General features: G+C 35.8%; 2 protein-coding genes across 6 annotated transcripts in view; one reads left to right on the top strand and one right to left on the bottom strand.

Annotated features, from left to right (window-relative positions):
* Positions 1 to 27189, bottom strand: part of Ash1l (ASH1 like histone lysine methyltransferase) — a 173359-nt gene extending 146170 nt beyond the window's left edge. For all 5 annotated transcript variants that reach the window (XM_015502764.2, XM_048814726.1, XM_048814727.1 and 2 more), the window contains exons 1-2: positions 27061 to 27189; positions 871 to 1391 (exon numbers count right to left, since the gene is read on the bottom strand). In XM_015502764.2, the coding sequence (XP_015358250.1) occupies positions 871 to 1290 (420 nt within the window). In that variant the 5' untranslated portion in view covers positions 1291 to 1391; positions 27061 to 27189. The remainder of the gene's footprint in view (positions 1 to 870; positions 1392 to 27060) is intronic.
* The window catches only part of Dap3 (death associated protein 3), a 35693-nt gene continuing 35036 nt past the window's right edge, over positions 26948 to 27604 (top strand). The window contains exon 1 of the mRNA XM_015502763.2: positions 26948 to 27188. The gene's annotated coding sequence lies outside the window, so the exon portion shown is untranslated. The remainder of the gene's footprint in view (positions 27189 to 27604) is intronic.

The raw sequence follows: 27604 nt of genomic DNA, 5'->3' as shown, positions 1-27604 counted from the left end.
AAAAAAAGAATTAATGATAAAAAACCAAATCATCATTTTAAACAGTGAGTAATATTCTTTTAGCCAAAATATTAAGCCAACTCTTTCTCCCTGTTTTACTCATATATGAATACTATCTTAAATCTGTGGGAATATATATATAATATATAAAATAATGCATAAAGGGACTAAAACTTGTGGTCAACAAAATAAAGCACAAATGTGAGATCTTTATTAGACAAGGTGAACAGAATGAAGAAGAGTTAGAGGAGTAACTGGATATCTGATAGAAGGGGGATGACTTTTCTTTTTGTTTTTTTGAGATGGGGTCTCACTACGTTGCCCAAAATAGTGTCAAACTCATGAACTTAAGCAATCTTAAGTAGTTGGAACTTCACCCAGCTGACATTTTTAATATATTAACTTGCCTTATGAGGAACAACAGAAATATTTTACAAAATAATTCATTTAACAAAAGCTTTCAACATTTCTTAGTGAATCTGATACTTTCCAACCATCCTGGAAGGCAGGTAATAATATAACCAATTAATAATATCTTTGGGCTCAGTTTCTCCTCTGTTAATTTGTCCATGATGACACTGTTAGTAAGTAGGAAGGCAAGATTCAAATCTAGGTTTCCTGACTACAAATCCAATATTTTTCCCACTAACCTTAGGAGTAATAATCAGAGTATGCTCCATTTTAAATATCCGTCATAATTTTATAAGTAAATTTTACTACATTGTATACCATTACATCTTTGACATGACTCACAGACTATCTGGAAGAAACGTAAAAAGATTAAAATCAAATTTCCTGGAATAGGTATGTAAATCAATAGAAAAATCTGAATACTGTCAATGACCACATATTGCTGGGCATTACACTTACCCTTTTTGGAGGACAATGTTCACTCTTTTCATCTGTCATTTTCCCACTTTTAAGCGTTTTCCTTGGGTGCTTGATAGTTGTTTTTATGGCAGGTCGACATACATAATTCTCCAAGTTCTTTGGAGGTTTTTTAGTTCTCTTAGCCTGAAGGCCAATTTTCAATTTTAAATTTCCCTCTGAAAAGTTTGTCTCTTTCACTGAAAACTGCTGCTGTGCATCAGTCAAACCATCATCTTTCCCTGCTTCAATGTTTCTTTCCCGATTCCGCTTTCGAAGGTCCTCTTCTTCCTTTGTGTTACTCTCTAGCTCTACTTCTCTCTTGCTGACCAGTGTGCCAGTACTGATGGCAGAAGGACTCTTTCTTGAAAAACCTTCGGAATCAGAACCCAATCCTAACATAGCAGTATTTCTAGGGTCCATCACAAGCGTATGTTATTGCCAAGTAATCTTATGAAAATTTTACAGAACTTTGTTCCATAAAAAACAGGGATTTCCAAAACTTGCAACCAGCATCTCTTTCTCTGCAGAACAGATCATAACAAAAATTTATCAGAATAGAGGCAACTATTGATTAACATGAGAAATGGGCATATAGGGAAAAGGATAAGAAGTCAAAAAGCACCCAAAAAATCACAATTAAAACAGATCAAATTATAGTTTGAAATAGATTTAAGACCATTTAGTTAAAAATATGTTTTAAAATTTCAGAAATTTTATACTCTACAAATATCATGAATAAATATAAGTGGTATGGTACAAATCAAAATTGAAGAATCACTATTACAACTCAATCAAGAAATTTCTGCAACTGATGGTCAAGCAAACACAAAGATAAAAATAATTTAATTTTTTCAGAGCTCTTCAATTTGAAAAGAATATATTCCTTATATTTTAGTTAAATAAAATCAGTTTTACTGAAAGTAAAGGACATTTTACTGGTTTTAAGTGGGTTTCAGTGTTCTAACCATTTTTAAGAAACTGTCAGGCTTTTTATGTTAGGACTTTGAGGCAGGAATAATCTTGCTGTACAATTTAACTCTGAATTCACTCAATCCATTCAAAAATATTTCTGACCACCCATTATATGCCAGGCATTATACTACATCCTGGAAATATATTATGTACTCAACAAATCCACTCAGTTCCTAAATTTATGAGGCTTAAAATCTAGCAAAAAAGACAATAGAGAAATGACTGAGAACAATTGCTATAAAAACTTTTGAAAATCAGAAATTAATTTTTATAAGTTTTCCTAATAGCAAATAGTCAGTTGGCATGTGTCAATTCCCCAAATGCATAATATTTGGCGGAGGGCAGCTTATTGAGCTACACCCCCCAGTTTTCTGCATTTTTTGAGACAGTCTCACAAAGTTGCTGAGGGTTTTGCTAAATTGTGGAGGTGAGCCTCAAAACTGTGATCTTCCTACTTCAGCCTCCTGAATCACTGGGATTATAAGAGTGTGCCACTATACCTGGCTACATATATTTTAAAAAGAGCATTTTGATTTATTTTTTGATAGGTGGTATGCCTAATCTAAGAATCTATACTGTACAACCTTCCCCCATATATAAAGGTCCTCATGAAACCAGATTAGCATATAATCCAAAGGCCAACTGGTGAATATAAAATAAAACAAAATAATCTACTATTCTTGAGGACTGAAAGACTTGTATTATCTCAAGCATATGCCCAACTCAAGATCCGGGATTAGGAGTTGAGGCTATAGCTTAGTGGTAGAGCACTTGCCCAGAGTGTGTGAAGCACTGGGTTTGATCCTCAGCACCAGATAAAAATAAATTTAAAAAAAATACTGTGTCTATCTACAACTAAAAGGAAAAAGATTAAGGACTAGTATTTAGAAAAAGAATAATCTCATATCCCTTGGAAAATACCATTTATGAAATAAAATATTTTACAATTTTCACTGTGTGCCTTAATGATTTTCTTTTCAAAGGACAAAGACCATGATATAAAGCTGTTATACAGCTCCTACAAGAAGTATCAGAAAAATACCTAACCCAACAACTGGCATGTAGCAAGGATTTAACAACAGACACTCAATATTTTAGTACTGGTAGTAGTTGTAGCAATGGCAGCAGCAGCATTTTAAGCAGTTACTAAGCAAATGATGGTCAACTGACTATTCTCTTTAGTTTGTCCTATTCCGAAAGAATAATCTTCCAATGATTTCACTTTGGTAAGTCTATTACTTTACAATGGTATTCAAGGTTTTTAATAAACTGGCTATTCTCACTATTTAAACTTGTTTAATCTTATTTCCAACATACATCTCCTATGATTTAGTCAACTCAGTTTTCTTTACTGTCTCCAAGAAATCATATTTGCTTTTGCTTCTGTGTCATAATGCTTTCTCTCCCTTAAAAGTACAAAGTTCTATCTTTAATATGATGGATTTGGGATTCTACAATTCAAAATACTCTGAAAACCAAGGTTTTTATCATAATTCATTAGTGACAAAACCTGACCTGCACCTATTTTAGTCTTAATCATCATAATTTCTATGCAGGGGCTGGGGCTGGGGCTCAGCAGTTGAGTGCTTGCCTAGCATGAGTTGGGCCCTGGGTTCGATCCTCAGCACCACATATAAATAGATAGATAGATAGATAGATAGATAAATGCATTGTGTCCAACTACAACTAAAAAATGAATTTTTAAAAAATAATTTATATATATATTTACATGTTACAATGCAGAAGTATTAAGGTGTTTGATTACAGACTGCTTTTCCAAACCCTCTGGTGCCACATCACCCAATCTATGTAACCTTTTTAAAAGCTGGGAAACAGACAAATCTTTGGCATCAAAGATTCTGAAGGATGGGCTATGGACCTATGTTCTCAGACCTACATTTAAGCTTGTAATGACTGATGCATCCCTGAATACTTATTATTCACATAGGATCACAATGGGGGCAACTGAGTTTTTCTTACTCCACATGTCAGCATCTGGGGATACAAACAAGTATTTGAATGGATGAAGGAAGGAAGGAAGGAAGGAAGGAAGGAAGGAAGGAAGGAAGGTCTCTATAATTTCAAACACAATATTTGGCCTATAGCAAATGTTTCTCCTTTTCTATTTTACATAAATATCCCGTGTTACAATGAGAAATTCATAAATAATTTTTTTCTTAACATATATATTTCATATAGATGGTTTTCTAAAATATATTAATTTTATCAGTGACATTTCTCAGCACGTTTTATACCTCTTCTGTCCCTGTAACATCAAGGGTTGTCTAAGAAAAGCAAATATGCTGACTGATCTCACTTTATATTCCTGACCAATAACTTTAAGTGAGCCCTTATTGCAAACAACTTATTTCTCTAATCCATGCACTCCAGCACCCTTCTAGATAACTACTTCATCCCATCTTCACTCCCTTCATCAGCTGCCTACTGTCTGACAATGGCAGTAGAAAGGATCAGAAGAAAATTGCCAAAACAACCTATTGTTTATCTCCCCACCTATCTCCATCTATTTCTACAGACTGCCTTCCTTCTTAAATAATACATAAATTGTTTCTACTTCCAATTCCTTGAGGACTAAATCCTATCAGTTTTGTTCATGCAACTACATCCCCCTTTCCCATCATATCATCTTACCTTTCCTCTGGATAATGCCAATCATCATGAAAATACACTAAAGTATCTCCTCATCCAAGAAAACTTCTTTACTCCACATGTTCCTCCAGTCTCCCAATTCCCTATTCATCCTTACAATAAAACTTCTTGAAAGAGTTCTCTATAGTCCCTATCCTTAAATCCTCATATTTTCTTCTCATGAATATACAATCACACTTTCACAGTCACCACTGCACATAAACTTGTCAAGGTCACCTTCATGTTGCTAAGTACAATATCAATTCTCAGTCCTCTCTATTGGGGACCACCCTGAACAGGAGGATGCATACACCTTTAAGTCTTGAGCAAGGAGGTACTAGACTGGCATTGCACCCATTGCAATGAATGTAGATTTACCTCTGCTCAGATAGAAAGGTGGAGCTCTGGGAATTGGCATTACCCAATGCGAGTGGGCTGACTCCTTGTTCCTTTGTAATCCTACCCCTTGCCTGTTTTTGGATACAATGTTCCATCGAATAGCTCCCTCCAATAAAAGCCAAGTTTCAGGGCGTGCTCCCCCTCTCTTGCCAGCCTCCCATGCTTTTCTCTTGCCCCTCCTTGTGAGAACTTGTGGCTGGAGGTGGAGATGCCATCCTAACGCCTGTGAAAAAGGTTTCTTTTGTGTGTACCTCAAATTTGTTTTTATTTCACAAAGAATTTGTGTCACTTCAAATTCACCTGAGTGACCCCGGTTCAGCAGTCCGGGCTACACCTCTCATCTCACCAGACCACTCAACAAAATTAGAGCAGAACAGTCCCTGTCTTCACAAGACTTCCAGAATACCTGTCTTCGTTCTTCTCCTTCACTGACTAGTCAATCTCTCCTTTGCTGGTTTTCTTCTTCATGACAGGTAAATATGAGAGTCCTAGGACTCTTCCTTATTCCATCTACACTTCCTTCATAAATGACCTGATCCAGTCATTGATGATTCATAAGTATCCATCTCCAGAAAAAGACAAGTAGAGACCTCTTCCTGGAACTTCAGACTCTTATACTAAATGCATACTTGACACACTGGCTGGATGTGTAATAAATAGGCACTTCAGGGTTGACATGTTTAAAATCAATTCATCTTTGCTCATCACCAGAAATCTATTATTCCCATGTGTTTCCTGACAACCCCAACCAGAAATATGAGGTCAAAAATTTCTAATCAGATTTTGATTCCTTTCTGTCCCTTGTAATCCACATGCCCATTTGTTCAGCAAACTCTATCAGATTTACCTTCAAAATATATGTAGAATCGCTACTTCTCACTATTTTGACAGACATCAGATACATGTGATCATAATATCTGACCTGGAATACAATAGCCTTCTAACTTGTTCCTGGCTTCAATTCTCATATCTCTTACAGTCTTCTCAAGCCAGCAGCAAAATGATCCTATTAAAGCCTGAGTTAACTGTGTCACTCCTTTAATCAAAACCATAATGGCTTCCTATCTCACTCAAGAGTAGAAGCCAGATTTCTTATAATGCTGTATAGAGAGTATTTAATCTACCCTACAATCCCCTCTACCTCACTTACACGTCTTACCAGTCTCCCTACTTAGTTCCCAGTAGAGGGCACAAAGATCTTCCTTTAGTGTCCCAAATACAACAAAAAATAAGTCGTATAACTCAGGGCCTTTTCATTTACTACTGCCTAACTAGACACCCTTACCTCAGATAATTGTATGGTCTTTTTCACTTGATGTCTTTGCCTAAATGTAAACTTATAGAAAAGGCATTCCCTGACAACCCTATATAACAGAAAGATCCCCATTCTCATCACGCTCTTCTCACACTCTTTATGCTGTTTTTATATACTCTAATATTCCTCTCATTATCAGGTACACAATACATTTATTTGTTTATTGTCTGTACCTTATTCCACTAGGAAATGGACTTTTGTTAGTTCAGTTCATTGTTGTATCCTAACACCTACAACAGTAACCTATCACAATAAGTAGGTTTCAAAAATATTTGCTAAATTAATTTCATGCCGTATGAGAGTTTTGACGTTATTGGCTCCAATTTGTCCTTTTTCTATTTTCTTTTCCCTTTCTTGTTTCCTAATTTCTAATGACCAACCTGGGTTTCATATTTTTAAAGGCAAACTGATGTACCTGCCATGTATCTTTTTGGTTAGTTGTTAAAACAAATTCTTTGTGAAATAAAAACAAACAACATTTTACACAAAAACAAGCATTTTTATATTCATTACGCTCAAATACATACTTTCTTAAATTTCCCTATAATTTTTTGTTTGTATGTCATGAAAGAATTCCAGGAGCCTTACTATTTATAAATGGAAATTAGAATTTCAGCATTTTGCCCAAAGAAAGGAAATCATTCTTGACCCTTACTGACTCACTGTCAAAACATTAAACAGAAGGGTCCAGCAAAGCGCAGTGGCGCACACTTAGAATCCCAGCAGCTCAGGAGGCTGAGACATAAGGATCAAAGAGTTCAAAGCCATCCTCAGCAAAAGCTAAGTGTTAACTAACTCAGTGAGACCATGTCTCTAAATAAAATACAAAATAGGGCTGGGGATGTGGCTCAGTGGTCCAGTGTGCATGAGTTCAACCACCCGTTCTCATTCCTTACCAACAAAAAAGAGAAGGGTTTAGAGAAGCAGGATTCTGCAGAAAATAAATCCAAGTGACATATATAAAACAGCAGGATATCAATATACAGAAGAGAGATTAATTTAAAAACATTGATAATCCCTCTAGAAATGTATATAAAAATAGAAATTCCATGTTTCCTAAGCTGATCAAGGAGGAAAACAGAAACTATGCCTATGGGCTTATTTTGTGAATCCATTTCAGCAATGGGCAGTGAAACTAGGAAATAACAACTGTCAAACTCCACATACCAAATTTAAGTGTTTCCAATAAAGATATACCCAAATTCTGAACATACTTTAAAACAAAGAGTACTTTTTAACTACTGAATGTAAACTTTAAAACTCAGTGAGTCCCAATAGCAGCTGTCAGATTGCAGTTTTTTGGGTTTTTTTTTAAACTTTCAAAGCAATTATTTGTGAATGACATTCTTGTAGCTTTTGGAAAGATATTTACCTATACAACTAGGTATTCCATCCAGGGTCAAGAGTGTCATGTTGTTACACAACTTATTATGGTTCCTAATATATTTAATTTAAAATATAGTTCCAAGGGCTGGGGTTGTGGCTCAGTGGTAGAGCACTTGCTTAGCATGTGTGAGGCCCTGGGTTTGATCCTCAGCACCACATAAAAATAAATAAAATAAAGGTATTGTGTCCAACTACAACTAAAAAATAATTTTAAAAAAAATGTAGTTCTAAGGAGAAATACAGAACTCAGACCATTAGAATTTCTTTGCTCAAAGAGGTAAGTTCAAACTTTATTTCATAAGCAACTTTGAGATTTATGTTTTCAAATCTCTGGAATAATCCAGAATGGTCTAGAGTCCAAAATCAAGGAAAACATCTTTATAGCACAAAGTTCTTTTCCATATATAATTATAGCAGTGTACAAACTCTAGGAAATTCTAATCATATTAATAGGACATATATATTATATAAACACAATGGATGATAATCTAATCATATAGTAGACACTCAAAATTTTTAAAAAATCAAAATTCATAGTGATTCACAGTATACTCCCTATACATTCTGCAATAATCCACTAAACCTGGGAAAGCAATCAAATACAGGACTTACAAATACAGGACTTCCGTTGTGGATAGAGCTCTACAGGAGACCATGTGCTTATTAGCCTGCTTGAGGCGCTGAGTTCAATCCAAAGCATCCAAAGTATTTGTGTTTGTGTGTGTGTGTGTGTGTGTATACTTTTGAATAGGAATTGATCAAAATTGTTTATCACATCCATACCCTATTCCCTCTAGATAGTGATGACCTCTAACCACACTAATACTTGCCATACTAATCCCACATCCAAATAATAAACCATAGATCTGATAAAAATTATGTAATATACTGTTGTTAATATAAGTGTTCTGAGGCTGATGTGACTTGCTCAGCATACACAAGACCTTGGATTTGATTCCCAGCAAGACCAAAAAAACAAATAAAATTTAAAAAAAAGATATTCTGGGGCTGGGATTATGGCTCAGTGGTAGAGCACTTGCCTAGCATGTGTGAGGCACTGGTTCGATTATCATCACCACAAATAAATAAACATCCATCAAAAAGTAATAAAAAAATTTAAAAAGATGTTCTGGTCTAAATACAGAACCTCTATTATAATTTGAAAGAGTACAGGAACACTTTGACTACACACTATTTAGCAAGACAATATAAAATCAACTCAGTTTTTAACAAGTACTACTAATGAATCCTTGGAGATTAACATTAGTAGCTTAAAAAGTAATAAAAAAATTCCTAATATTTTCTCAGTTTTTAATATGTGCAAAGCTTAAGCCTATTGTTTTATGTATCTCATTTACACCTCACAATAACCATGAGGTAGTTACTAGTAACTTTTTTTTTCAGTTGTAGTTGGACACAATACCTTTAATTTATTTATTTTTATGTGGTGCTGAGGATCAAACTCAGTGCCTCACGCATGCTAGGCAAGCGCTCTACCACAGAACCACAGCCTCAGCCCGTAACTCTCTTTTTACAGATAGAAAAAAAGGCTTGATGGTCAATAAAAGGTGATCCAGGTCAGCCTCGATCCTCTTAACTACTACATTATGTTACCACCAAGAAAAAATTTTTAGTTCTAATGTTATTATTCTTCGATTATATCTGGCATACCTGCTACCTCACACTCTAAACTAGAATTCCTACTACCTCTTTAACCAATCCATCATTTCCTTTATGGATTTATCATTCTTAATCTATTCCTTCTTTAATTCAACAAATATTTCCTGAAAGCCTCAAAATCCATTTTGAGAAATGTGGCGTGCTCTTGGATACAGCAAATGTACAAAATACAAATATGGTCCCTTTGAACTTTAAGTTTTAGAGATAATTGTATAAATATATAATTATAAACAAAATGTACCACTATAAATATCAGCCCTAAAACAGTAGGAATTTTTGTTTGTTTTCTGTACTGCCATCATCAAGAGAACCTGGAGGGACAGGGAACAGATCTTAGAAAAACATTTAACATTTAAGCTGAGACTCGCAGTCTCAGTACAAAACGGCCAGGCAAACTGTCAAGTGAAAATGATACAGAAAAAGAGAATAATATGTCTAAAAAGTCCCTAAGATTAAAGATTAACAGAAGATTAATTGAAGAAGTAAGAACACCAAATGGAAATAAAAGACAAATGAGAATAGCTCGCAAAGGGCCTTGTTGAGATATATTAAGGACCTGAAATTCGAAAGGCTCTCAGCAGCAGAATAGCAAGATACAATTTATATTTTGAGAAAATGTCTCTGGTTTCTGTAGAAAAAATGATAGAAAGCAACAGTTTTTTCTGAAACACAACACTCTTACAACGTTAAGATTAATACACTAAACTAGAAATGGTAAAACTGGAAATAGAGAAAAAAGATGTATTTAAGAGACTGAGATATAACTAACATAATTTGTCATTAAGATGTCTCAAAATAAAAAATAAAAAGGACTGGGGATGTGGGGCTGGGGTTGTGGCTTAGTGGTAGAGTACCTGCCTCACACATGTGAGGCACTGGTTCAATCCTTAGCACCACATAAAAAATAAAGTTACTGTGTTCATCTACAACTAAAAAATATTTAAAAAGGACTGAAGATGGGATTCAATGGTAAAATGCCTCTGGGTTCAATCTCCAGTACCAAAAACAAATTTGCATATATATGTACATGTGCATATACACATATGCATATACACATGTGTGTATAAATGAAAAAGTTAATGGAGGTTTTTTTTAGCTTGGTAAAGGTAAATTATTAATTTATTTAAAATTCCTACATATACTTCAAAGCATTAAGTAGTATACAATAAAAATACAGTGTTATCTGTTAATTAAAATTTTCTTTAAATACTAGGAATTATTTTTTCATTTAAAATTGCCACATTGTAGCATATTTTTAAATTAAAACAAGTAAAATCTAATTTTTCTCATCTGTGAGAAATTTTTGTTTCACTTTGTGGTCTTTAATTATCATAGATAATGGTTGTAATCATTATTTATTAACATTAAGAAGCAAGTATAAATGAACTACATTTTTTAAAAAAAATATATACCATATTATGTATTAAAATTCATCCTGGGTTTCATGCTCTTTAAATTTCTTATAGATGTACTGGATGTGGTGGTACATGCCTATAATCTCAGATGCTCAGGAGGCTGAAGAAGGAGGATTACAAGTACAAGGCCAGCCTTGGCAATTTAGCAACACCCTGTCTCAAAAATAAAAAGTTTTAAAAAGGGCTGGGGATGTGGCTCATGGTAGTGTGTCCCTGGGTTTCATTCTAGTAAATAGGGGGAAAAAAATTGTGACCATCCTATTTCTTGGAATGTATCAAAGGGTAGGGAGATTTCAGTCAGGGAGAAGAAAGTGCAAAAGCTCTGAGGAAGTTATTTTTGTCCTGTTTAAGAAACAAAAGGGAAACAGATGCATCCCCTTTCTGAAACTGAGTGAGTAGGAGATGAAGACAGGTAGATGAAGAGAAATAAAAGACATGCAGGACAGATTACAAAGGGCTTTGCAAATTTGTAAGAACTCTGGTTTTTTTACTCTGAGGTAGAAAAACAACTAAAAGGTTTTGACCAGTGAAATGATCTGAGGCCTTAAAAAAATCACCCTGGCCGGGCACAGTAGTGCACATTGGTAATTCCAGCAACTCAGGAGGCTGAGGTAAGAGAATCACAAGTTTGAGACCAGCCTGAGCAATTTAGCAAGATCTTGTCCTGTCTCCAAATAAAAACTAAAAAGCACTGGGAATGTGGCTCATTGGTAAAGCTCCACTGGGTTCAATCCCCAGTACCAAAAAAAAAAAAAAAAAAAAAAATCACCCTGCCACTGAGCTGAGAAACAAATTTTTGCTCTAATAATTTGTAATCATCCTTTACTCTTCTTTCTCTCAAACTCTACACAATGTAGTAAGCGAAAGCTGTCAGCTTTACCTTCAAAACATATGCAATCATCATTTCTGACTGCTTCAACAGCTACTACATATGAATGATTTTGCTGTCAAAGAAGAAATAGTATTTTTAATGCTTCTACATACTCAAGAAACTTAGAGCACAGTATTTGGGCATCATGAAGTGTTTTTCAAATTCTACTATTATTTATTTACCTTAGGCCTACTAGATGCCATCACGTAGTGTTACATATCACTCATTTAATTCTGACAATAACCCTGTGAGATTTAAATAACCACATTTTAAAGATGAGCAAACAAGCTTGGAAAAATGACTTAGCACCAAGATTGTAAAGCTAGTAAATGGAAGAAGTTGGAGCTGGGGGGTGTAGCTCAGAGATAGAACATCTGCTTACCATGGGTTCAACCCCCTGTACAAAAACTAAAATGAACTGAATGCAAGGCTCCTACTGGATATTTATATGCAAAAAGAAAAAAAAGTAACTCAGACAATTACCTCATATCATACGCAAAAATGAACTCAAATAACAGACACAAATCCAAGAGTAAAAACGGTAAAACTCCAAGAAGAAAATATAGGAGAAAAATCTTAATGCTGTTGAAATAAGCAAAGATTTCTTAAATGATACCAAAAGCATGATTTATAAAAGAAAAATCGGATAAATTGTACTTTATCAAAATTATAAACTTTTGTCCTTCAGAAGGTACTGAGGCTAAGAAGACAAAATGATACATTTGAGGTAACAGATTCTTGCCCAGAATACAGCAGACTTCTAATTTTTAAATGCCCTGATTTAATCATTATACAATGCATACAACCTATATACTGAAACATAACACTATATGCCATAAATATGTACAATTATTTTGTCAATTAAGAATAAAAATAGGGCTGGGGATGTGGCTCAGTGGTAGAGCGCTCGCCTAGCATGCGTGAGGCACACTGGGTTCTATCCTCAGCACCACATAAAAATAAAATAAGGATTTTGTGTCCACCTATAACTAAAAAATTTTAAAAAACTTAAAAAAAAAGAATAAAAATAAAACTGAAAAGATGAAGACAAGCCACAGACAACTAGAGACTTCCATGATAATATACTTTCCTAAAGTCTTTCTGGCAGTCACTCCTAAGCCTTATTTGCTGGCCTGATTTGGTCTACTAGCCCTTCAAATGCTGAATTTCCTTGGGTTTGGTTTTTCCTACTCTAAATTCTATCCCTGGGTAACATATTGTACTTGCATATAATAAACTATACTAGATTGTAAGACTTCTAAGATGCTGATAGTACATTTGGAGCTTGTTCAATATCTTGACAAGTTCTACTCCTCCTCCAGTCTTTCCAATTTCAGTGTCACCAGTTGCTCAAGTCAAAAAACTAGCATCATTCTGATAGTCTAGGTCCATTTTTCCCAACCTTCAACCTAATATCAAAACTTGTGAATACCACACAGATAATATACAATTACACCAAGTTCTCTCCACTTCCATTATCTAACTTGTCCAAAAACCCAACAACTCTTGCCCAGAATACAGCAGACTTCTAATTTCTTTCTATATCCACCTTATTTTCCTCTAGACCAATCTGCAGCCAGAAAGTTATTTTTAAAAATAATCAATCTAATTTTCAAACTTAATACCTTTGGATGTTTACTGCTCTTCAGAAATAATGGTCCCTAAATCCAGTCATAACTTATAACCTACGTTCTGCAGTATGGTACAGTGGCGTTAAGGACACATACTCTATAGTTAGAATACATAGGCTCAGATCTCAGTTCTTGGACAACATGCTCTTTTGTGTAAACAGAAATTGTTAACAGTTTAATGAACTAATACATGAAAAGTACTTAGAACAGTACTTCACACATCACTGGTGCTTACTTTTTGTTCTTGTTAACTGCCCCTACTTATATCTAGCTTCATCATTTCCTATTCTGCTATGAGCAGAGCAAGGGTAAACAGTAACCAAAAAAAAAAAAAAAAAACTAAACACTGTTACATGTGTGATATATGTGTTTTAAGTACCTTTCAGTTTCTAAATATGTCTTCCCTCCATTAGAACATAGTTCCATCTGGAACTCTCCTCCACCCAATTCCTGAATGACTCTATTCATTCTACCCATTTCAACTTAAAGGCCATTTCCTCAGGGAGACATTTCCTAACCTCCTAAACTAGGATAGTTCTCCCTGTCAAGTACTCATACCCATACTGTAAATCTCTTAACATTCACTGTAATAGTAAGTTATTATTTTCTACTAGACCATTCATTCCATAAGAATAAGAATACTGTTTGAGACACCCTATACTGCTATGCCCTTAGCAAAATACCTAGAATATAAAAGCCATTCAATAAATATCTGATAACTAAATAAACAAATACTAATATATTTTTAATCATGTAAACAGTAAAAACTAAGAATAGGCAAGATGAAAATAAAAACATATAGGACAGATACTTTTATTCAAATATTATTCAAATATCTCATAAACTTTTTTGGCCATAAAGGAACTGAACTCAGAGTCTTGCACATGCCAGATAAGCACTCTCCCACTAAGCTACATCTCCAGACCTCTTCTTTTTTAGTTGTAGGTGGACACAATACCTTTATTTGATTTTTATGTGGTGCTGAGGATCAAACCCACTGCCTCATGCATGCTAGATGAGCACTATACCACTGAGCCACAATCCAGCCCAAACTTCTTTTTTTTTTAAATATATTTTTAGTTTTTAGTTTTAGGTAGACACAATAACTTTATTTATATGGAGCTGAAGATCGAACCCAGTGCCTCACGGATGCTGGGCACAGCACAACACCAGCCCCAGACCTCTTCTTTTTGAGACAGAGTTTTGATAAGTTGTCAAGGTTGATCTCAAAACTTGTCATCCCTTCCTGCCTCAGCTTCCTGAGTAGCTGGGATTATAGGTGTGCAGCACCACATAAGGATCTCATACTGTTTTTACTATGTAAAAAATAAGTACTATATATTCCAACCATGTAATTAGTTCTCCAAAAATAAAAAGGTAAGCAGTGTCTTAACTAGTTTAAGATGTTTTATATTAGGGATGGGAGTATAGCAGAGCTCTTGCTTAGCATGAGGAGGCCCTGGGTTTAACTCCCAGCACCATGCACCCCTCCCCCAAAAATGCTTTGTATTAAACTAACTGAAGTATTAATATTATATAAGTCACTGAAATCACACACACACACACACACACACACACACACACAAAAGTAGAGTGCCTTTGTGAAGATATCAACAAAATTTGAACTAAGTTAGGATTAGGGATGAACTCTGAAAACATGCTAAAATGAAAGAAGTCAGTTCCAAAAGACAACACAGTGTATAATTCATTTATATGAAATGTTCAAAAAAGGCAAATCTATAGAAAAAGAAAAAAAAGACTAGTAGTTACTTACAGCTACGGTTGAGATGGGGAATGACTGTTATCCAGTTATGGTGATGAAATGTTCTAAAATTTTGTAGTGGTGATGACTACATAACTATGAATATATTTTTAAAAACCCACTGAATTGTAAAGTTGTATAGCATATGAATTATATTTCAAAACCATTCAAAAAATTTCTGGCAGACCAAAATAAAGCATCTTGTAAAAGGAATGTCTTTTATTTGCATAAAAGCAAATATAGAGTAGCAGCAGCCCTGTGAAAACCATTTTCAATTAATAGATTTTAATATGGCTAGTTTATTTGATGTATGTTACAACACATCAAATACAATTGGCTATCCATTAAATAAAGTAAAGTTAGGCCCATTCTTTTATGTCATAAACAAAAATAACTCTCTCATGGATTTAAAACTACACGCAAAAGTATTTGAGGAATATTTGTTAACATTTCTATAGCCTATAGTAGAGACACCCTTTGTAAACAAATCAGGAAACTAAAATAAGTCTACAAAAGAAAATCTTGACAAATTTCACTACAGAAAAGCATTGTATTTCTGTATGGCAAGATATTTTAAACAAAAATCAAAGATAAGGCTGGGGATGTAGCTCAGTGGCAGAGCACTTGCCTAGCATGCACAAGGCCCTGGTTCCATCCCCAGCACACCCCCCCGCCAAAAAAAAAAAAAAAATGACAGAGAAGAAGAAAACACAGTATATATGAAAAAGGACTAACTCTAAGATACAAAGTTATTTTTATAAAATAATAAATAAGAAAATACTTACATGAGATATATACAGGCAATTTCAAAAGAGAAATAATGAGGAGAAATGTAAAAAGATTTACCACCTCATTAACAGTGAAGGAGACAATGTAAAGTGTCAGGGGTAAAGTGCTTGCCTAGCATTCAGGGGGGTTTAATCCCCAGTACCAAAATAAATAAATAAAACAAAATTTTTTCATGAGTTCAGCTCAAATTTCAGACTAATAGCATTTAACACTGGTAAGGTATGCGTAAACAGGCATTAATAGCCACCATTATTCTGGAAAGTAATAGTTAATCTATTATATTTTTAAATTTTATATACACTGACTGTAAAGTAATTTGACTTTTGAGACTATCTCAGAGAAAAAAAATATATATATATACATACACATACATACATATACAAAAATACATACAAATACCTTTGTCTGCTCTTTCTCTTTTCTTTTTGTGATGCTAGGGATCAAATCTGGGGCCTTGAGCATGCTAGGCAAGTTTTCTACCACTGAACTATACCTATATCCCCTATGTCTGCTATTTTCAACTTAAAAAAAAAAAAAAAAGCATGGTCTCATATTTATGGAATAGGAAAAACCCAAATGGATTGCACTCACACAGGAAAAAAAGTATGGATGATTATATAAATATTGGTTACTTGACGGAGAAACCTTTGAAAGATAAATGTATATAAATTTTCATATTACAAAATTTATTAGTTTTATAATTAAAAATCCATTAAAACTATCATACATGTACCTTTCAAAATTTTGTTTTGCTTATATTTATATGAAATTGGGAAAAATAATCCAAATACTTCTGGACACACTTACATATTTTTTATTAGTTGTTGATGGACCTTTATTTATTTATTTACATGCAGTGCTGAGAATCGAACCCAGTGCCTCACACATGCTAGGCAAGCACTTTACCACTGAGCCACAAGACCAGCCCTAGACAAACTTTTAAAAACCATTCTATTTAGGAAAAAAAAAAATGGCAATGTCAGACACAGTGGCATCTATTATCCCAGCATATCAGGAGGCTAAGGCAGGAGGATCACAAGTTCGAGCCGCCTTATCAACTTATCTAGACCTTGTCTCAAATAAAAAATAAAAAGAGCTGTATCTGTAGCTGTGTACAGTACCTTTGTTTTCCATCCCCTTCATCACAAAAAAAGAGAAGAAAAAAAAAAGACAAGGTGAATTAAAAAAAAAAAAAAAAGACATCATTAAAAGGCTCCATCATCAAGAATGAAAAGGCAAGCCACACACTGGATGATGACATATACAATGCATACACCTGAAGAAGGAACTGCTTTCAGAATATATATTAAGAGCAGGTACTCCCCAAAAGGATGTCTGAAGTTCAAAAATGATGCTCCAAGCCGGGTGCGGTGGCGCATGCCTGTAATCTCAGCAGCTTGGGAGGCTCAGACAGGAGAATCTTGGGTTCAAAGCCAGCCCCAGCAAAAAGCAAGGCACTAAGCAACTCAGTGAGTCCCTGTCTCTAAATAAAAAATACAAAATAGGACTGGGGGTGTGGCTCAGTAGTTGAGTGCTGAGTTCAATCCCCAGAATAAAAAAAAAAAAAAAAGATGCTCCAAATCACCAGTCCTCAGGGAAATGTAAATCGACACTACAGTGATCACCCACAAGAATGTCTATTATGAAAAAAAATTACACCATCAAATGTTGTTAAGTAATGTAAAAGAATACCTATACATTCCTGGTTATAAAGTCATACAATCAATTTGAAAACTGGCAGTATCTATTAAAGATAAAAACAGACAACTCCTACTGGGTATCCTCTTGCCCTTGTTTCTCCTACTCACTTGAATAAATCCAACTCTTTTTTGATATAAATAAATAAGCTTACCCCGTGGACCAGCAATCTCATAGGTACATGTTCGAGAGAAATTAGTGCATAATGTTCATCAAAAGAGGGGAAATGACCAGCTGAGACTTCACAGCATCATCCTGAATTTTGTCTCTGAAGATGGGTAAGTGTGTTCCCTTTGCAGACAGATATCTAGGAGCAATATGCAAGTTGTGCATATATAAATGAATCCTGTCTGGAATACAGAGACATAAGGCCAAAGAGTAGGCAGGATCTCATAGAGCTTTGCTAAGGAGTCTGATCCCTATAATGGGATCTAGGTTTGGATTTAGAAAAAGCATTTACAGAAATATATGGAGTATAAGCTAAGGAGGACAGGCAACTATAGGCAGGAAGCCAGTAAGAGTAGGATTCAGATGAATGATGATCACTTTGCTGCCACTTTACCAATTCTGGAGAATAATTACTTCCCTTATACTCTCAACTACCTGCCATTCTATGGGGGACGGAATTGAGTTGTTGCTTTAACTGATAATTCTCCAAAAATTACTGATTTACCATAATGGCAAACGGAAAAGTCAGATAACAATCCAGAAAAGATGTTTAAACCTCCTCTAACTACTAACCTTCCTTACATGAATTCATTCCTTTTTTAAGAGCAGTTATCTGTTGAAGAACAGATGCAACTGTCTTTCCATAACTTGCATGAAGTAGTTGTGAAACAAAGAATGTTGGCCTATAACCAAATATGCCAGTGAATCTCCTTAAATTATATGCCAAAAAAAAAAAAAAAAAAAATTGTGCAAGTGTTTACTTTCTGGGAAAGGGTACAAAGGTTTTATCATATTCCTAATGAGATCCATGACTACCCATCACTACATCAAAAGTAGAGTTAATATCTTTTGTCTTTAAGGCCAGCTTCTAAAGTGGCCTTAAAATGGAACACTCAGAACAAAAACAAGGAAATGGCCTTTTAAAATCACCTAGTTATAAGTCTCAATGAAGAGTTTCTGAACTTTCATGGAGCAGATTCATCTAGAAATATTTCTGGAGATTATCTGAACCTTAAATACTGTCTTAGCCAACTCCGTTTTTTTAAAATAAATATTTGTTTTTGTAGTTGGATGCAATACCTTTATTTTATTTATTTACTTTTATGTGGTGCTGAGGCACTGAGGATCAAACCCAGGGCCTCGCAAGTGCTAGGCGAGCGCTGTACCGCTAAACCCCAACCCCAACCCTTAACCAAATCTCAGTTCTACTTAAGCCAACTGCCTCCAAACTATTCAGAAATTTTTTGGTAGTGTTATTTAAGGATACCTGGGAAAGGGTACAAAAGTTTCTCTTCATTTACTTGGAAGAGAACTAGTTCTCTAAAGTACCCAACTGATAGTTTTAACTCTGACTTGAGAAAAAGAAATCATATGTGATACAGATCCTAATTCCCTGAGTTCTATAAAATAACAAGAAGTGAGATAAACACTGGAAAATACATTGTTACCAGAAATGTTTCCCCTCAATGTTCTAGATTAATTTCTTTTCCTGAACTGACAGGGTTCAAAATCGCCAGACTCTCACACATAGTGCCAATTCATCAGATGGCCCCTTTTTTTTCCTAAAAGTGGAGGTGAAATGGCAAATATGAGGTAGTGTACTAAACAAGAGATCCTCTGTTAAGAAGATCTCTGATAGGCTTTGTTTGTTTTTGCAGTACTGGGGATTGAACCCAAGGATGTGCTACAAATGAGCCACATATCCAGTCCTTATTTTAATTTGAGACAGTCTTTCTTGCTAAATTGCCCAGGCTAGCCTTGAACTTGTGATCCTCCAGGACCAGCCTTCAGAATAAATGGGATTATAAATACAAGCACTGTGCCCAGCTTCTAATGGGTTTTTAAATTATCAACAACAAATGATCTATCTGCTGTGACCACGTTTAATTGTTATTTCTATTCCTTTTAATTTCTAATACCTTAAATACATTTAAACAGATACTTATTCACAATGAGAAAATGTGTCCTGAAATATGTAGTCAACCTATAAACTATACTAAGCCCCTAACATTTATAAGTATTTGATCTTATAAAGGTATCCTAGATATTATATGTGTTAACACATAGGTCCATATATGAAAACTGAATTCTTTAAATCTAAATGATGGGCTAAGAAATTAGGAGGCAGCTTGATCTATACATTTTCTTTTTTTTTTTTTTTTTTTTTTAAATATTTATTTGTTTTTTTTAGTTTTCCGCGAACACATCTTTGTATGTGGTGCTGAGAATCGAACCCGGGCCGCACGCATGCCAGGCAAGCGCGCTACCGATTGAGCCACATCCCCAGCCCAATCTATACATTTTCAAAACCAAAAATAGTTCTTGTGTTCATGGGTAAAGAGTTTCATATGCTTTGATATCTCATTCACTATTTTATAAACTTGTATTTATCTCTTTTATGTCATGGCGACCTCCACAATGGATTTACAGGAAGATATGAACCAACCACTCTCACCACTTTCTCAGAGTAATCAAGCAGAGATTATTCACTCAGGTTCTTTCTTTCTTTTTGGTACAAGGGTACCAAAAAAGGGTACATGACCACTGAGCCACATCCCCAGTCCTTTTTTTTGTATTTTATTGAAGGACACGATCTCACTGAGTTGCTTAGTGCCTTGCTTTTTGCTGAGGCTGGCTTTGAACTTTATCCTCCTGCCTCAGCCTCCAGAGCTGCTGGGATTACAGGTGTGCACCACTGTACCTGGCCACTCAGGTTCTTGATTTCACATTAAAAGAAAAAAAAAAAAAAGTGTTTTGATTGCTGAGTCACAAAGCTATTTGACATATATTTTACTTCTGTCTCCATTTTATTTTTGTCTCTATATCTACATCTTGACTATTTATTAAGTTTTCTTAGCCAGGAAGGTATTACTCCTAAAATTACCAAGATTCTCTTCTAGTCTTAGTAGGCTTGGTAAGATTCTTCAAGTGTTAAGAACACCCCACAACTCAGTTTTAAGAACTTCATCTCTTGAACCCAATCTATACTCACTCTCCAGGTAATCATCAAGTCTCATGGCTCTAAATAGCGTTACTACACTAAACACCCAAATTTATATTTGCCCTGACTTAAAGACCTGTACATCCAATTACTACCCAGTATCTCAACTGCCTACTCAGTAGCTCATTCCTAAATGCTTAATAGAAATCTTGGAATATTCAACCAAATTTTTAATTTCGGCACTCCCCACAACTTGCTTCTACCAGTATCTCTAAATGGTATCCAACTGCTCAGGCCCTGAGTAAGGCCTGTCTTACTCAAACCCCACATCCATCAACAAATTATCATCTCTACTACTTTCAAAACATTTCCCAAATCCATCTCACTAAACAACATTCTAGGTTCACTTTTGCCTCAACAATTCATCTTTTGCCTCAACAATCACAAAAGCCTCCAAACTAGACACCCTGGTTGCGACACTCTCGTTTCTAAAAGTTTATATAGTAGATCAAGTCACTTACTTTCCTGCTCAAAATCTCCCAAGAGCATCCTATTAGCCAGGCAAAGTAGCATATGCCTTAAGTTCCAACTACTCAAGAGGATCACTTGAGTAGTTGAGTTCATGAGTTTGAGACCAATCTGGCAACAAATGTAGGGAAACTCGTCTCCAAAAACAAATGAACAAAACAAACTAGAATAAAAAAACTAAACACCTATGCAAGTACTTAAATCCTGTATTATCTAGACTCTGGCTACCTATTTTACCTATTTCCTATCATTTCAGTCCTTTTCTATTCTTTGGGTTTTTTTTTTTTTTTTGGTGTGTGTGTGTGTGTGTGTGTGTGTACTTTTTAGTTGGCAATGGGCCTTTATTTATTTATATGCAGTGCTAAGAATCGAACCCAGTGCCTCATGCATGCTAGGGAAGCACTTTATCATTGAGCCACAATCCCAGACCTTTCACTGCTGTCTTAGAACTTATGCCACAAGAGTTGTTTGGGGTCCTTCATACATATCACTTTATATCTGCCCAAATATCAAGTGCTCAGATACTTTCCTTAATCACCTAACATATCTTTACCTTCTTACATTTATGTAACACTTATCAATAAATTGCTATGATATAATATGCATTTATTTAACATCTCTTACTCATTAGAAAGCAACAACCATGAGGACAGTGATTTTAATGTTTTATTCACTGTTGGATTCCCTAGGATTAACAGCACTTGGCACAATGTAATTACACAATCAATACTTACTGAATGAATGAATGTTCCTTCTGTCACAGGCACAGGAGGCAAAATGCTAGTTTTTATTTGAAAAGAAGACATAAACCACTATACCCCAAAAGAATAACTGTCCAATGAACTACCGGACTAAACATAGGCACCTAGTAAATATTCCTCTAACAGGAAGAGATGTTCATGCCAAAATTGATCTGTTCTAGCATAAAAACAACCATATCCCAGGACATTCCTTCAGGAATCCAAATCTACTGCTTGAATCACATATAATACAATCATAAGCAGCAGATTACAGCAGTGGAAAAGGGAATTAAATAAAATGCACAAATTATGAAGTTCCTAAAATAGAGCAGGCAACCTTATTTGCTTCATCAGCCTGCAATTGACTCTGGAACATAATAAGCAATCAATAAATACATGTTGGTCTTGTTGCTGAATCAAATGAGGTGATTTTTTAATGAAAAAGATGCATTCTGGGGCTGGAGCTGAGCAGCAGCGCACTTGCCTGGCATGTGTGAGGTACTGGATTCGGTTCTCAGCACTGCAGGTAATAAATAAAATAAAGGTCTGTCAACACCTAAAAAATATATATATTTTAAAAAATATATATTTTTTTTAAAAGAGGGATTCTGCTTTAGAAGAAGAATAACATCTTCTTTAAAGAATAATACACTGACTCTTTAAAAAAATAAATAAATAAAGGAAAGCACTTATAATCTTTAAAAAGAGAACTGTCAAAACCAACCCAATTTAGTTCAAAGGCTTCAGGTTTTCCACCCATGAAATTTACACAGCAAGATACATTCCTGTACACTTTCAAAACAAATACTTGATTTGATCAGCAGGTAAAAAAAGTAAATAGAAGCCACACAAAGTCTAGGCTGGAGTTAAGTGAGAAAAATATAAAATTAGAATTTATATGTAAGGAAAATAAGATTTAAAAGTACACTAAAAACTGAGAATTTAAAAAAGTATATATACATTAGGAGGTTGTTTATATATACTTTCATAAACGTATTTACATATTCTTACTACCAACAGAAAATAAATACTAAGGAGGTAATCAGCTTTGATAAATTCTCTTTTTAGGAAACAAGAGAAATAACTAAAATAGCATATATGTATTATGCTCTAAGGGTACATGACATACATTATACAAAGCACTTTAAACCATTTGCCCACATAATCTTTCAACAACTCTATGCTATAAGTATTATAATCATTACCATCATTTTACTGTCAGGGAAATCAAAGACCACAAGACTTTGCTCAATATTATACAGTCAATAAATTAGCAAAATTGAGATTTAAGCTTAGTCAATCTGATTTCAGAATCCATAATCTTAATCACTATCTGGGATTCTCAACAAATGAAGGGGAAATATGCCATATTTCATATATTTTCAATTTAACTAGATACCTATTAAAATCAAAGCTGGATTAACTAACATGCTGAGGAAGTGGGGCATATTCCAGTAAAAATTTCCAGAGTAAAACTAAATATTTTCTTAATTTTAATCTTTGCTAGAAATTATCTTTAGCTGTAACAATATACTGTTTTTGTATGAGTGAAATATGCTGAACATCTTTCATCTTTATCAGTACAAAGATACAGGAAATCATAAAATTGAACTGAAAATATACTACTGATCCAAATCATATCAAACTCATCTGTTATGTTACATTCATTTTTATACCCTCGCAGATTTCTTCGTCTACTTAGACTACCCTCTTTGAGCCTTACTGAATAACTCATTTATCCTTTAAACTCTGAATCTTTCCATTTGTAGGAAGCTATTTTAACCTTTCCTTTCTCCCCTCAGATTTAATAACTTTCTCTTCTTTCCACTGTGAACAAATGATTACACTGTATTGTAATGTTAGTTAAAATGTTCCTCTTTCTAGACTGGGAACTCTTGAGAGACCAAAAAAAAAAAAAAAAAAAAATTTTTTTTTTTTAAACATCTTTTCTCTACCACTAAGCAGAAATGGGCATCAAGGAAGCACTGGAAAAACTTTAAGTTGACTGAATAAATGAACACATAAATAAGTGCACAAGTAGAAGGAATTTCTTGTTTTTGTTTGGATTTTGCCATAACTAAAGACTCTTAATAACTCATTAGTTCTGGACAATACACTTGTTAGTGTAATTTTCTTTTCTTTTTCCAAGTAACAATGTTTTAAAAATGCATTACATCACATTAAGTGGTCTACATTATTTCAATTTATTTTTAACTAATATCAAAACTGAAGAAGAAATGTTTGATAAAGTAAAAAAAAAAAAAAAATCCTGTCTTCATTCTACAGTTATCTAACGTTCTTCCCTTAAAATCAATCACATACATACACACAAATAAAATTAACTTAAATCTCTAAATCGAGGCTTAAAAAGTGATTGCCCTTTAACATCCTACCCTTTGTTATCATTAAGTTAGATAAAATGTCTACTTGTTTGAGATTTGTATTACCTCCAATCTTCTTTGAAGATCTTTATGCTCTTACATGTTCAATTAGTAATCATTATACATGATTAATTCACTTCCCCTCCCCTACTTTCTCAGACGTCAGTTACGCGTTTCTCCTACAAAAACAGCCTGAAATTCTCTCCATTCTGCTCAAATATTACCACAGAATCTTTCACCTTAAACTCATACCAACACTGTACTGCTTAACAAAACTTTTTAAAAAAGTGTGGTGGCAGGGGGATTCAAACAAGACCTGAAATATAACTTAGTTTTATTTCATTACAGTTTAAATTATAGAAATTACTATGCATAATTTGTGACTGCGGTTTATGCTCTTTTTCAATTGTGAGGTTTTTCATCAGATGCTCAGAAGTACATGTGACCCCCCCAAAAAATTAAGAACCACTAATCTAATATATCAATGCATTTCAAAGGAACACAATTCATTTGACATAGTTCAAGCATTCTTCCCTCTTATTCACAGAGGGGATCCTTACTATGAAATTAGTCTTTCGAAGAATTCTTTCAACCCAGCCAAGAAGTTCCAATATCCAGAAGTACATATATCAACAAATTCCAACTCCCAAAAACAGTTTACTCATAAATGCCAAAAGAAAATGCCAAAGGCACACTCTACTACAAACTGGATGCCCTGGATTTTACATACTCCATACTCTTCCATATTAAATTGTCTAGAAGACATAAATTACCTCCAAACTAAATAGTTTTTTTTTTGTTTGTTGAGGTACTGGGACATGTTCGGTAAATGCTCTATATTGAGCTACATTCCAGTCCTTTTTATTTTTTGAGATAGGGTTTTGTTAAATTGCCTAGGTTGGACTCTTAACTTGCAATCCTTCTGCCTCAGTCTCCCGGGTAGCTGGGGTTACGGGTTTGCAATATAGCTCTGAATAGACTTTTAAAAATTTTCTGCTTTCAATTCCACACTGACTTGTCTGCTCATTCAACTCAGTGTATATGACTGTCAAGACAACTACCCTCATATGCATACAAGCTATTTCAACAATGGCATCTTCATTATTCTCACTGAAAGGCAGAAACCATTTATTGAATAAACTCAATAAATATTTGTTGAATGAATGAAAGAGGATAAACTGTCTGGTTGAGGGTAAAGCTCAGTGGCAGAGCACTTGCTGCAAGGTTTAATCCCCAGTACCAAAAAACAAAGTTAAATTGTCAGCACCCCTGAAGCTGTTCTGGTACATGTTAGGCTGTGAAAGCCATCCTTCCCTCAAACATACACTCTGAAGTATCAGAAATGCTCTGCTTTCTCCATAAACACAAAACAATATAGTCATGGATACCCATTTTATACAGGTCAGGCTGGCAAGGAAAACATATATTTCATATATGTGGTTTGACACTATTGGCCTATCCAACCAGTCACAGATTCCCCTATTTTCCCAATATACTCATATTTGCCAAGAAAGATCTCTAGATGAATTATAATATAGTGAATATATTATTGGATTAGTAGTCAAAAATCTGAGTTATAGTCCCAACTTTGTCACCAATTTATCAAGTGACCTTGGAAAGCTTACCTTTATGCCTCAATTTCCTTTTTTGTAAAATGGGAGAAAATATTTATTCCACCATTTTTACAGAAATTTAGAATGACAAATAAAATGAAAAATCATTCTAAATGTAAACTCCTTATACTAATATAAAGTGCTACTATAAACCCACATCAACAAAAAAGGTCACCCATCCTTACAGTCTTAGACTAATAATTCTGTTAAAGATGTTTACATTTACACAATTCATTCAAAGGCACAAACTAACCTGGCGAATTGTTGCAGGCCTGTAATCCCAGCGACTCAGGGGGCTGAGGCAGAAGGATCACAAGTTCGAGGCCTGTCCAGGTAACTTTGCGAAACCATCTCAAAATGAGAAATAAAATAGGTTTGGGGATGGGGCTCAGTGGTAGAGCGCCCCTGGCTTCAATACCTAGTACCTACCAATCAATCATTAAAAGGCACAAACTATTCCTAAGACCACAACTGGCCATACCAAGTTTCTCCCCCCCTCTGACCCCACACAAATGCGCTTTATTGTCTAGAATAATGCCATAACTATTCTTTCCCGACAGGTAATTACGTGCTCCCCATCTCTAACACACACACTTATCAACCTGCAAGGAACATCCCAACATTTATTTTTAAAATAAGCTAACTTATAAGGGGAACTCCATTACACTTTCAGAAACACAAGCAAACTCTTCGGGAGCACTTTCCATCCTCGCGTACACACACAAACACAGCCGCTATACACCAACAGACCATCTGTCTTCTGAACCAAAAACATCTCTTTCCATGTACAAACTAACCAGTGACATTTACTAAACTTCTAACAGTGGGACCGTTCTGTCGTTCCTACATACAGCTCGGCGTGTCAGGGACACCCCAGACCTTCCCATACAGGTAAACTGCCTCTGAAGATCATGTCCCTTAAACAAGCACAAACGGGACTTCGGGAGATGCTCCAACCGTGCTTATCCACACAAACCTGTCAGGGGCACGGGCGGCTCCGCCTCCACTGGCTTACTTTCCCGCCCCCTCCCTCAAGTCGGGAGCCCGCCTGTCAGGGACACCCCTTCACCCCCGCCTGGAGGGACTTCCCAGTAGGCTCAGGATCCCCTGCCCTCCTCTCCCCTCCCCCATCCCTACTACCGCTCTCCTGGAGATCCAGGTCCGGGAGATGACAGTAGATCCCAGGAAACCCAGGACGGAGCCGCCGAGAGAGTGCTTAGGCCCAGAGGCCTGCCCAAACCGTTCTACTCACCGTGTCAGAGGCCGAGGCCGAGAACGATGAGAGTGCAGGGAAGTGGGGAAGAGGGGGTGGCCGCCAGGCGCCTCCGCTTCCCTTAGTCCACAGCGGATCTCTCCTGCTTGTCAGGAGGCGGTCAGAGGGTAAGCGGAGTGGCGGAAATGCGAAAGAGGAGAAGGAAAAGGCGTAGGGCGAAAGGAGGAAAACTGAGGGGAGGCGGGTCCCGCAACGAGAAGGGGATCGTCTCCCCCTCCGCAAAGCGAACCCAAAATGGCGGCGGGAGCGGCGGCAGCGGCAGAGCGGCGGCGGCAGCTCCTCAGGAGGGAGCAGGCGAAGGGCGCCTCGTGCCCCCCCCCCGCCTCCCACTCCTCCTTCCTCGCGCTCTCCCCACCGCTCCCCCCAACCTGACTCCGGCCGCCGAGCGCGCACGCCCGTCGGCACGCGTATGAGTGTATCTGGTCTCGTCGTTCGCTGCTCCCACCAACCACCACCTCGGCCGCCCCGCGCGCCTGCCAGCCCTTACGCGCTCGCTCAGGGGCGCCTTCTCGCGCGGTCCCCC

The sequence above is a fragment of the Marmota marmota genome, unplaced genomic scaffold (assembly GCF_001458135.2).
Source record: "Marmota marmota marmota unplaced genomic scaffold, marMar, whole genome shotgun sequence".
NCBI lineage: Eukaryota > Metazoa > Chordata > Mammalia > Rodentia > Sciuridae > Marmota > Marmota marmota.
The sequence above is the reverse complement of the archived record's forward strand: the minus strand, read 5'-3'. Positions and strand labels throughout refer to the sequence as shown.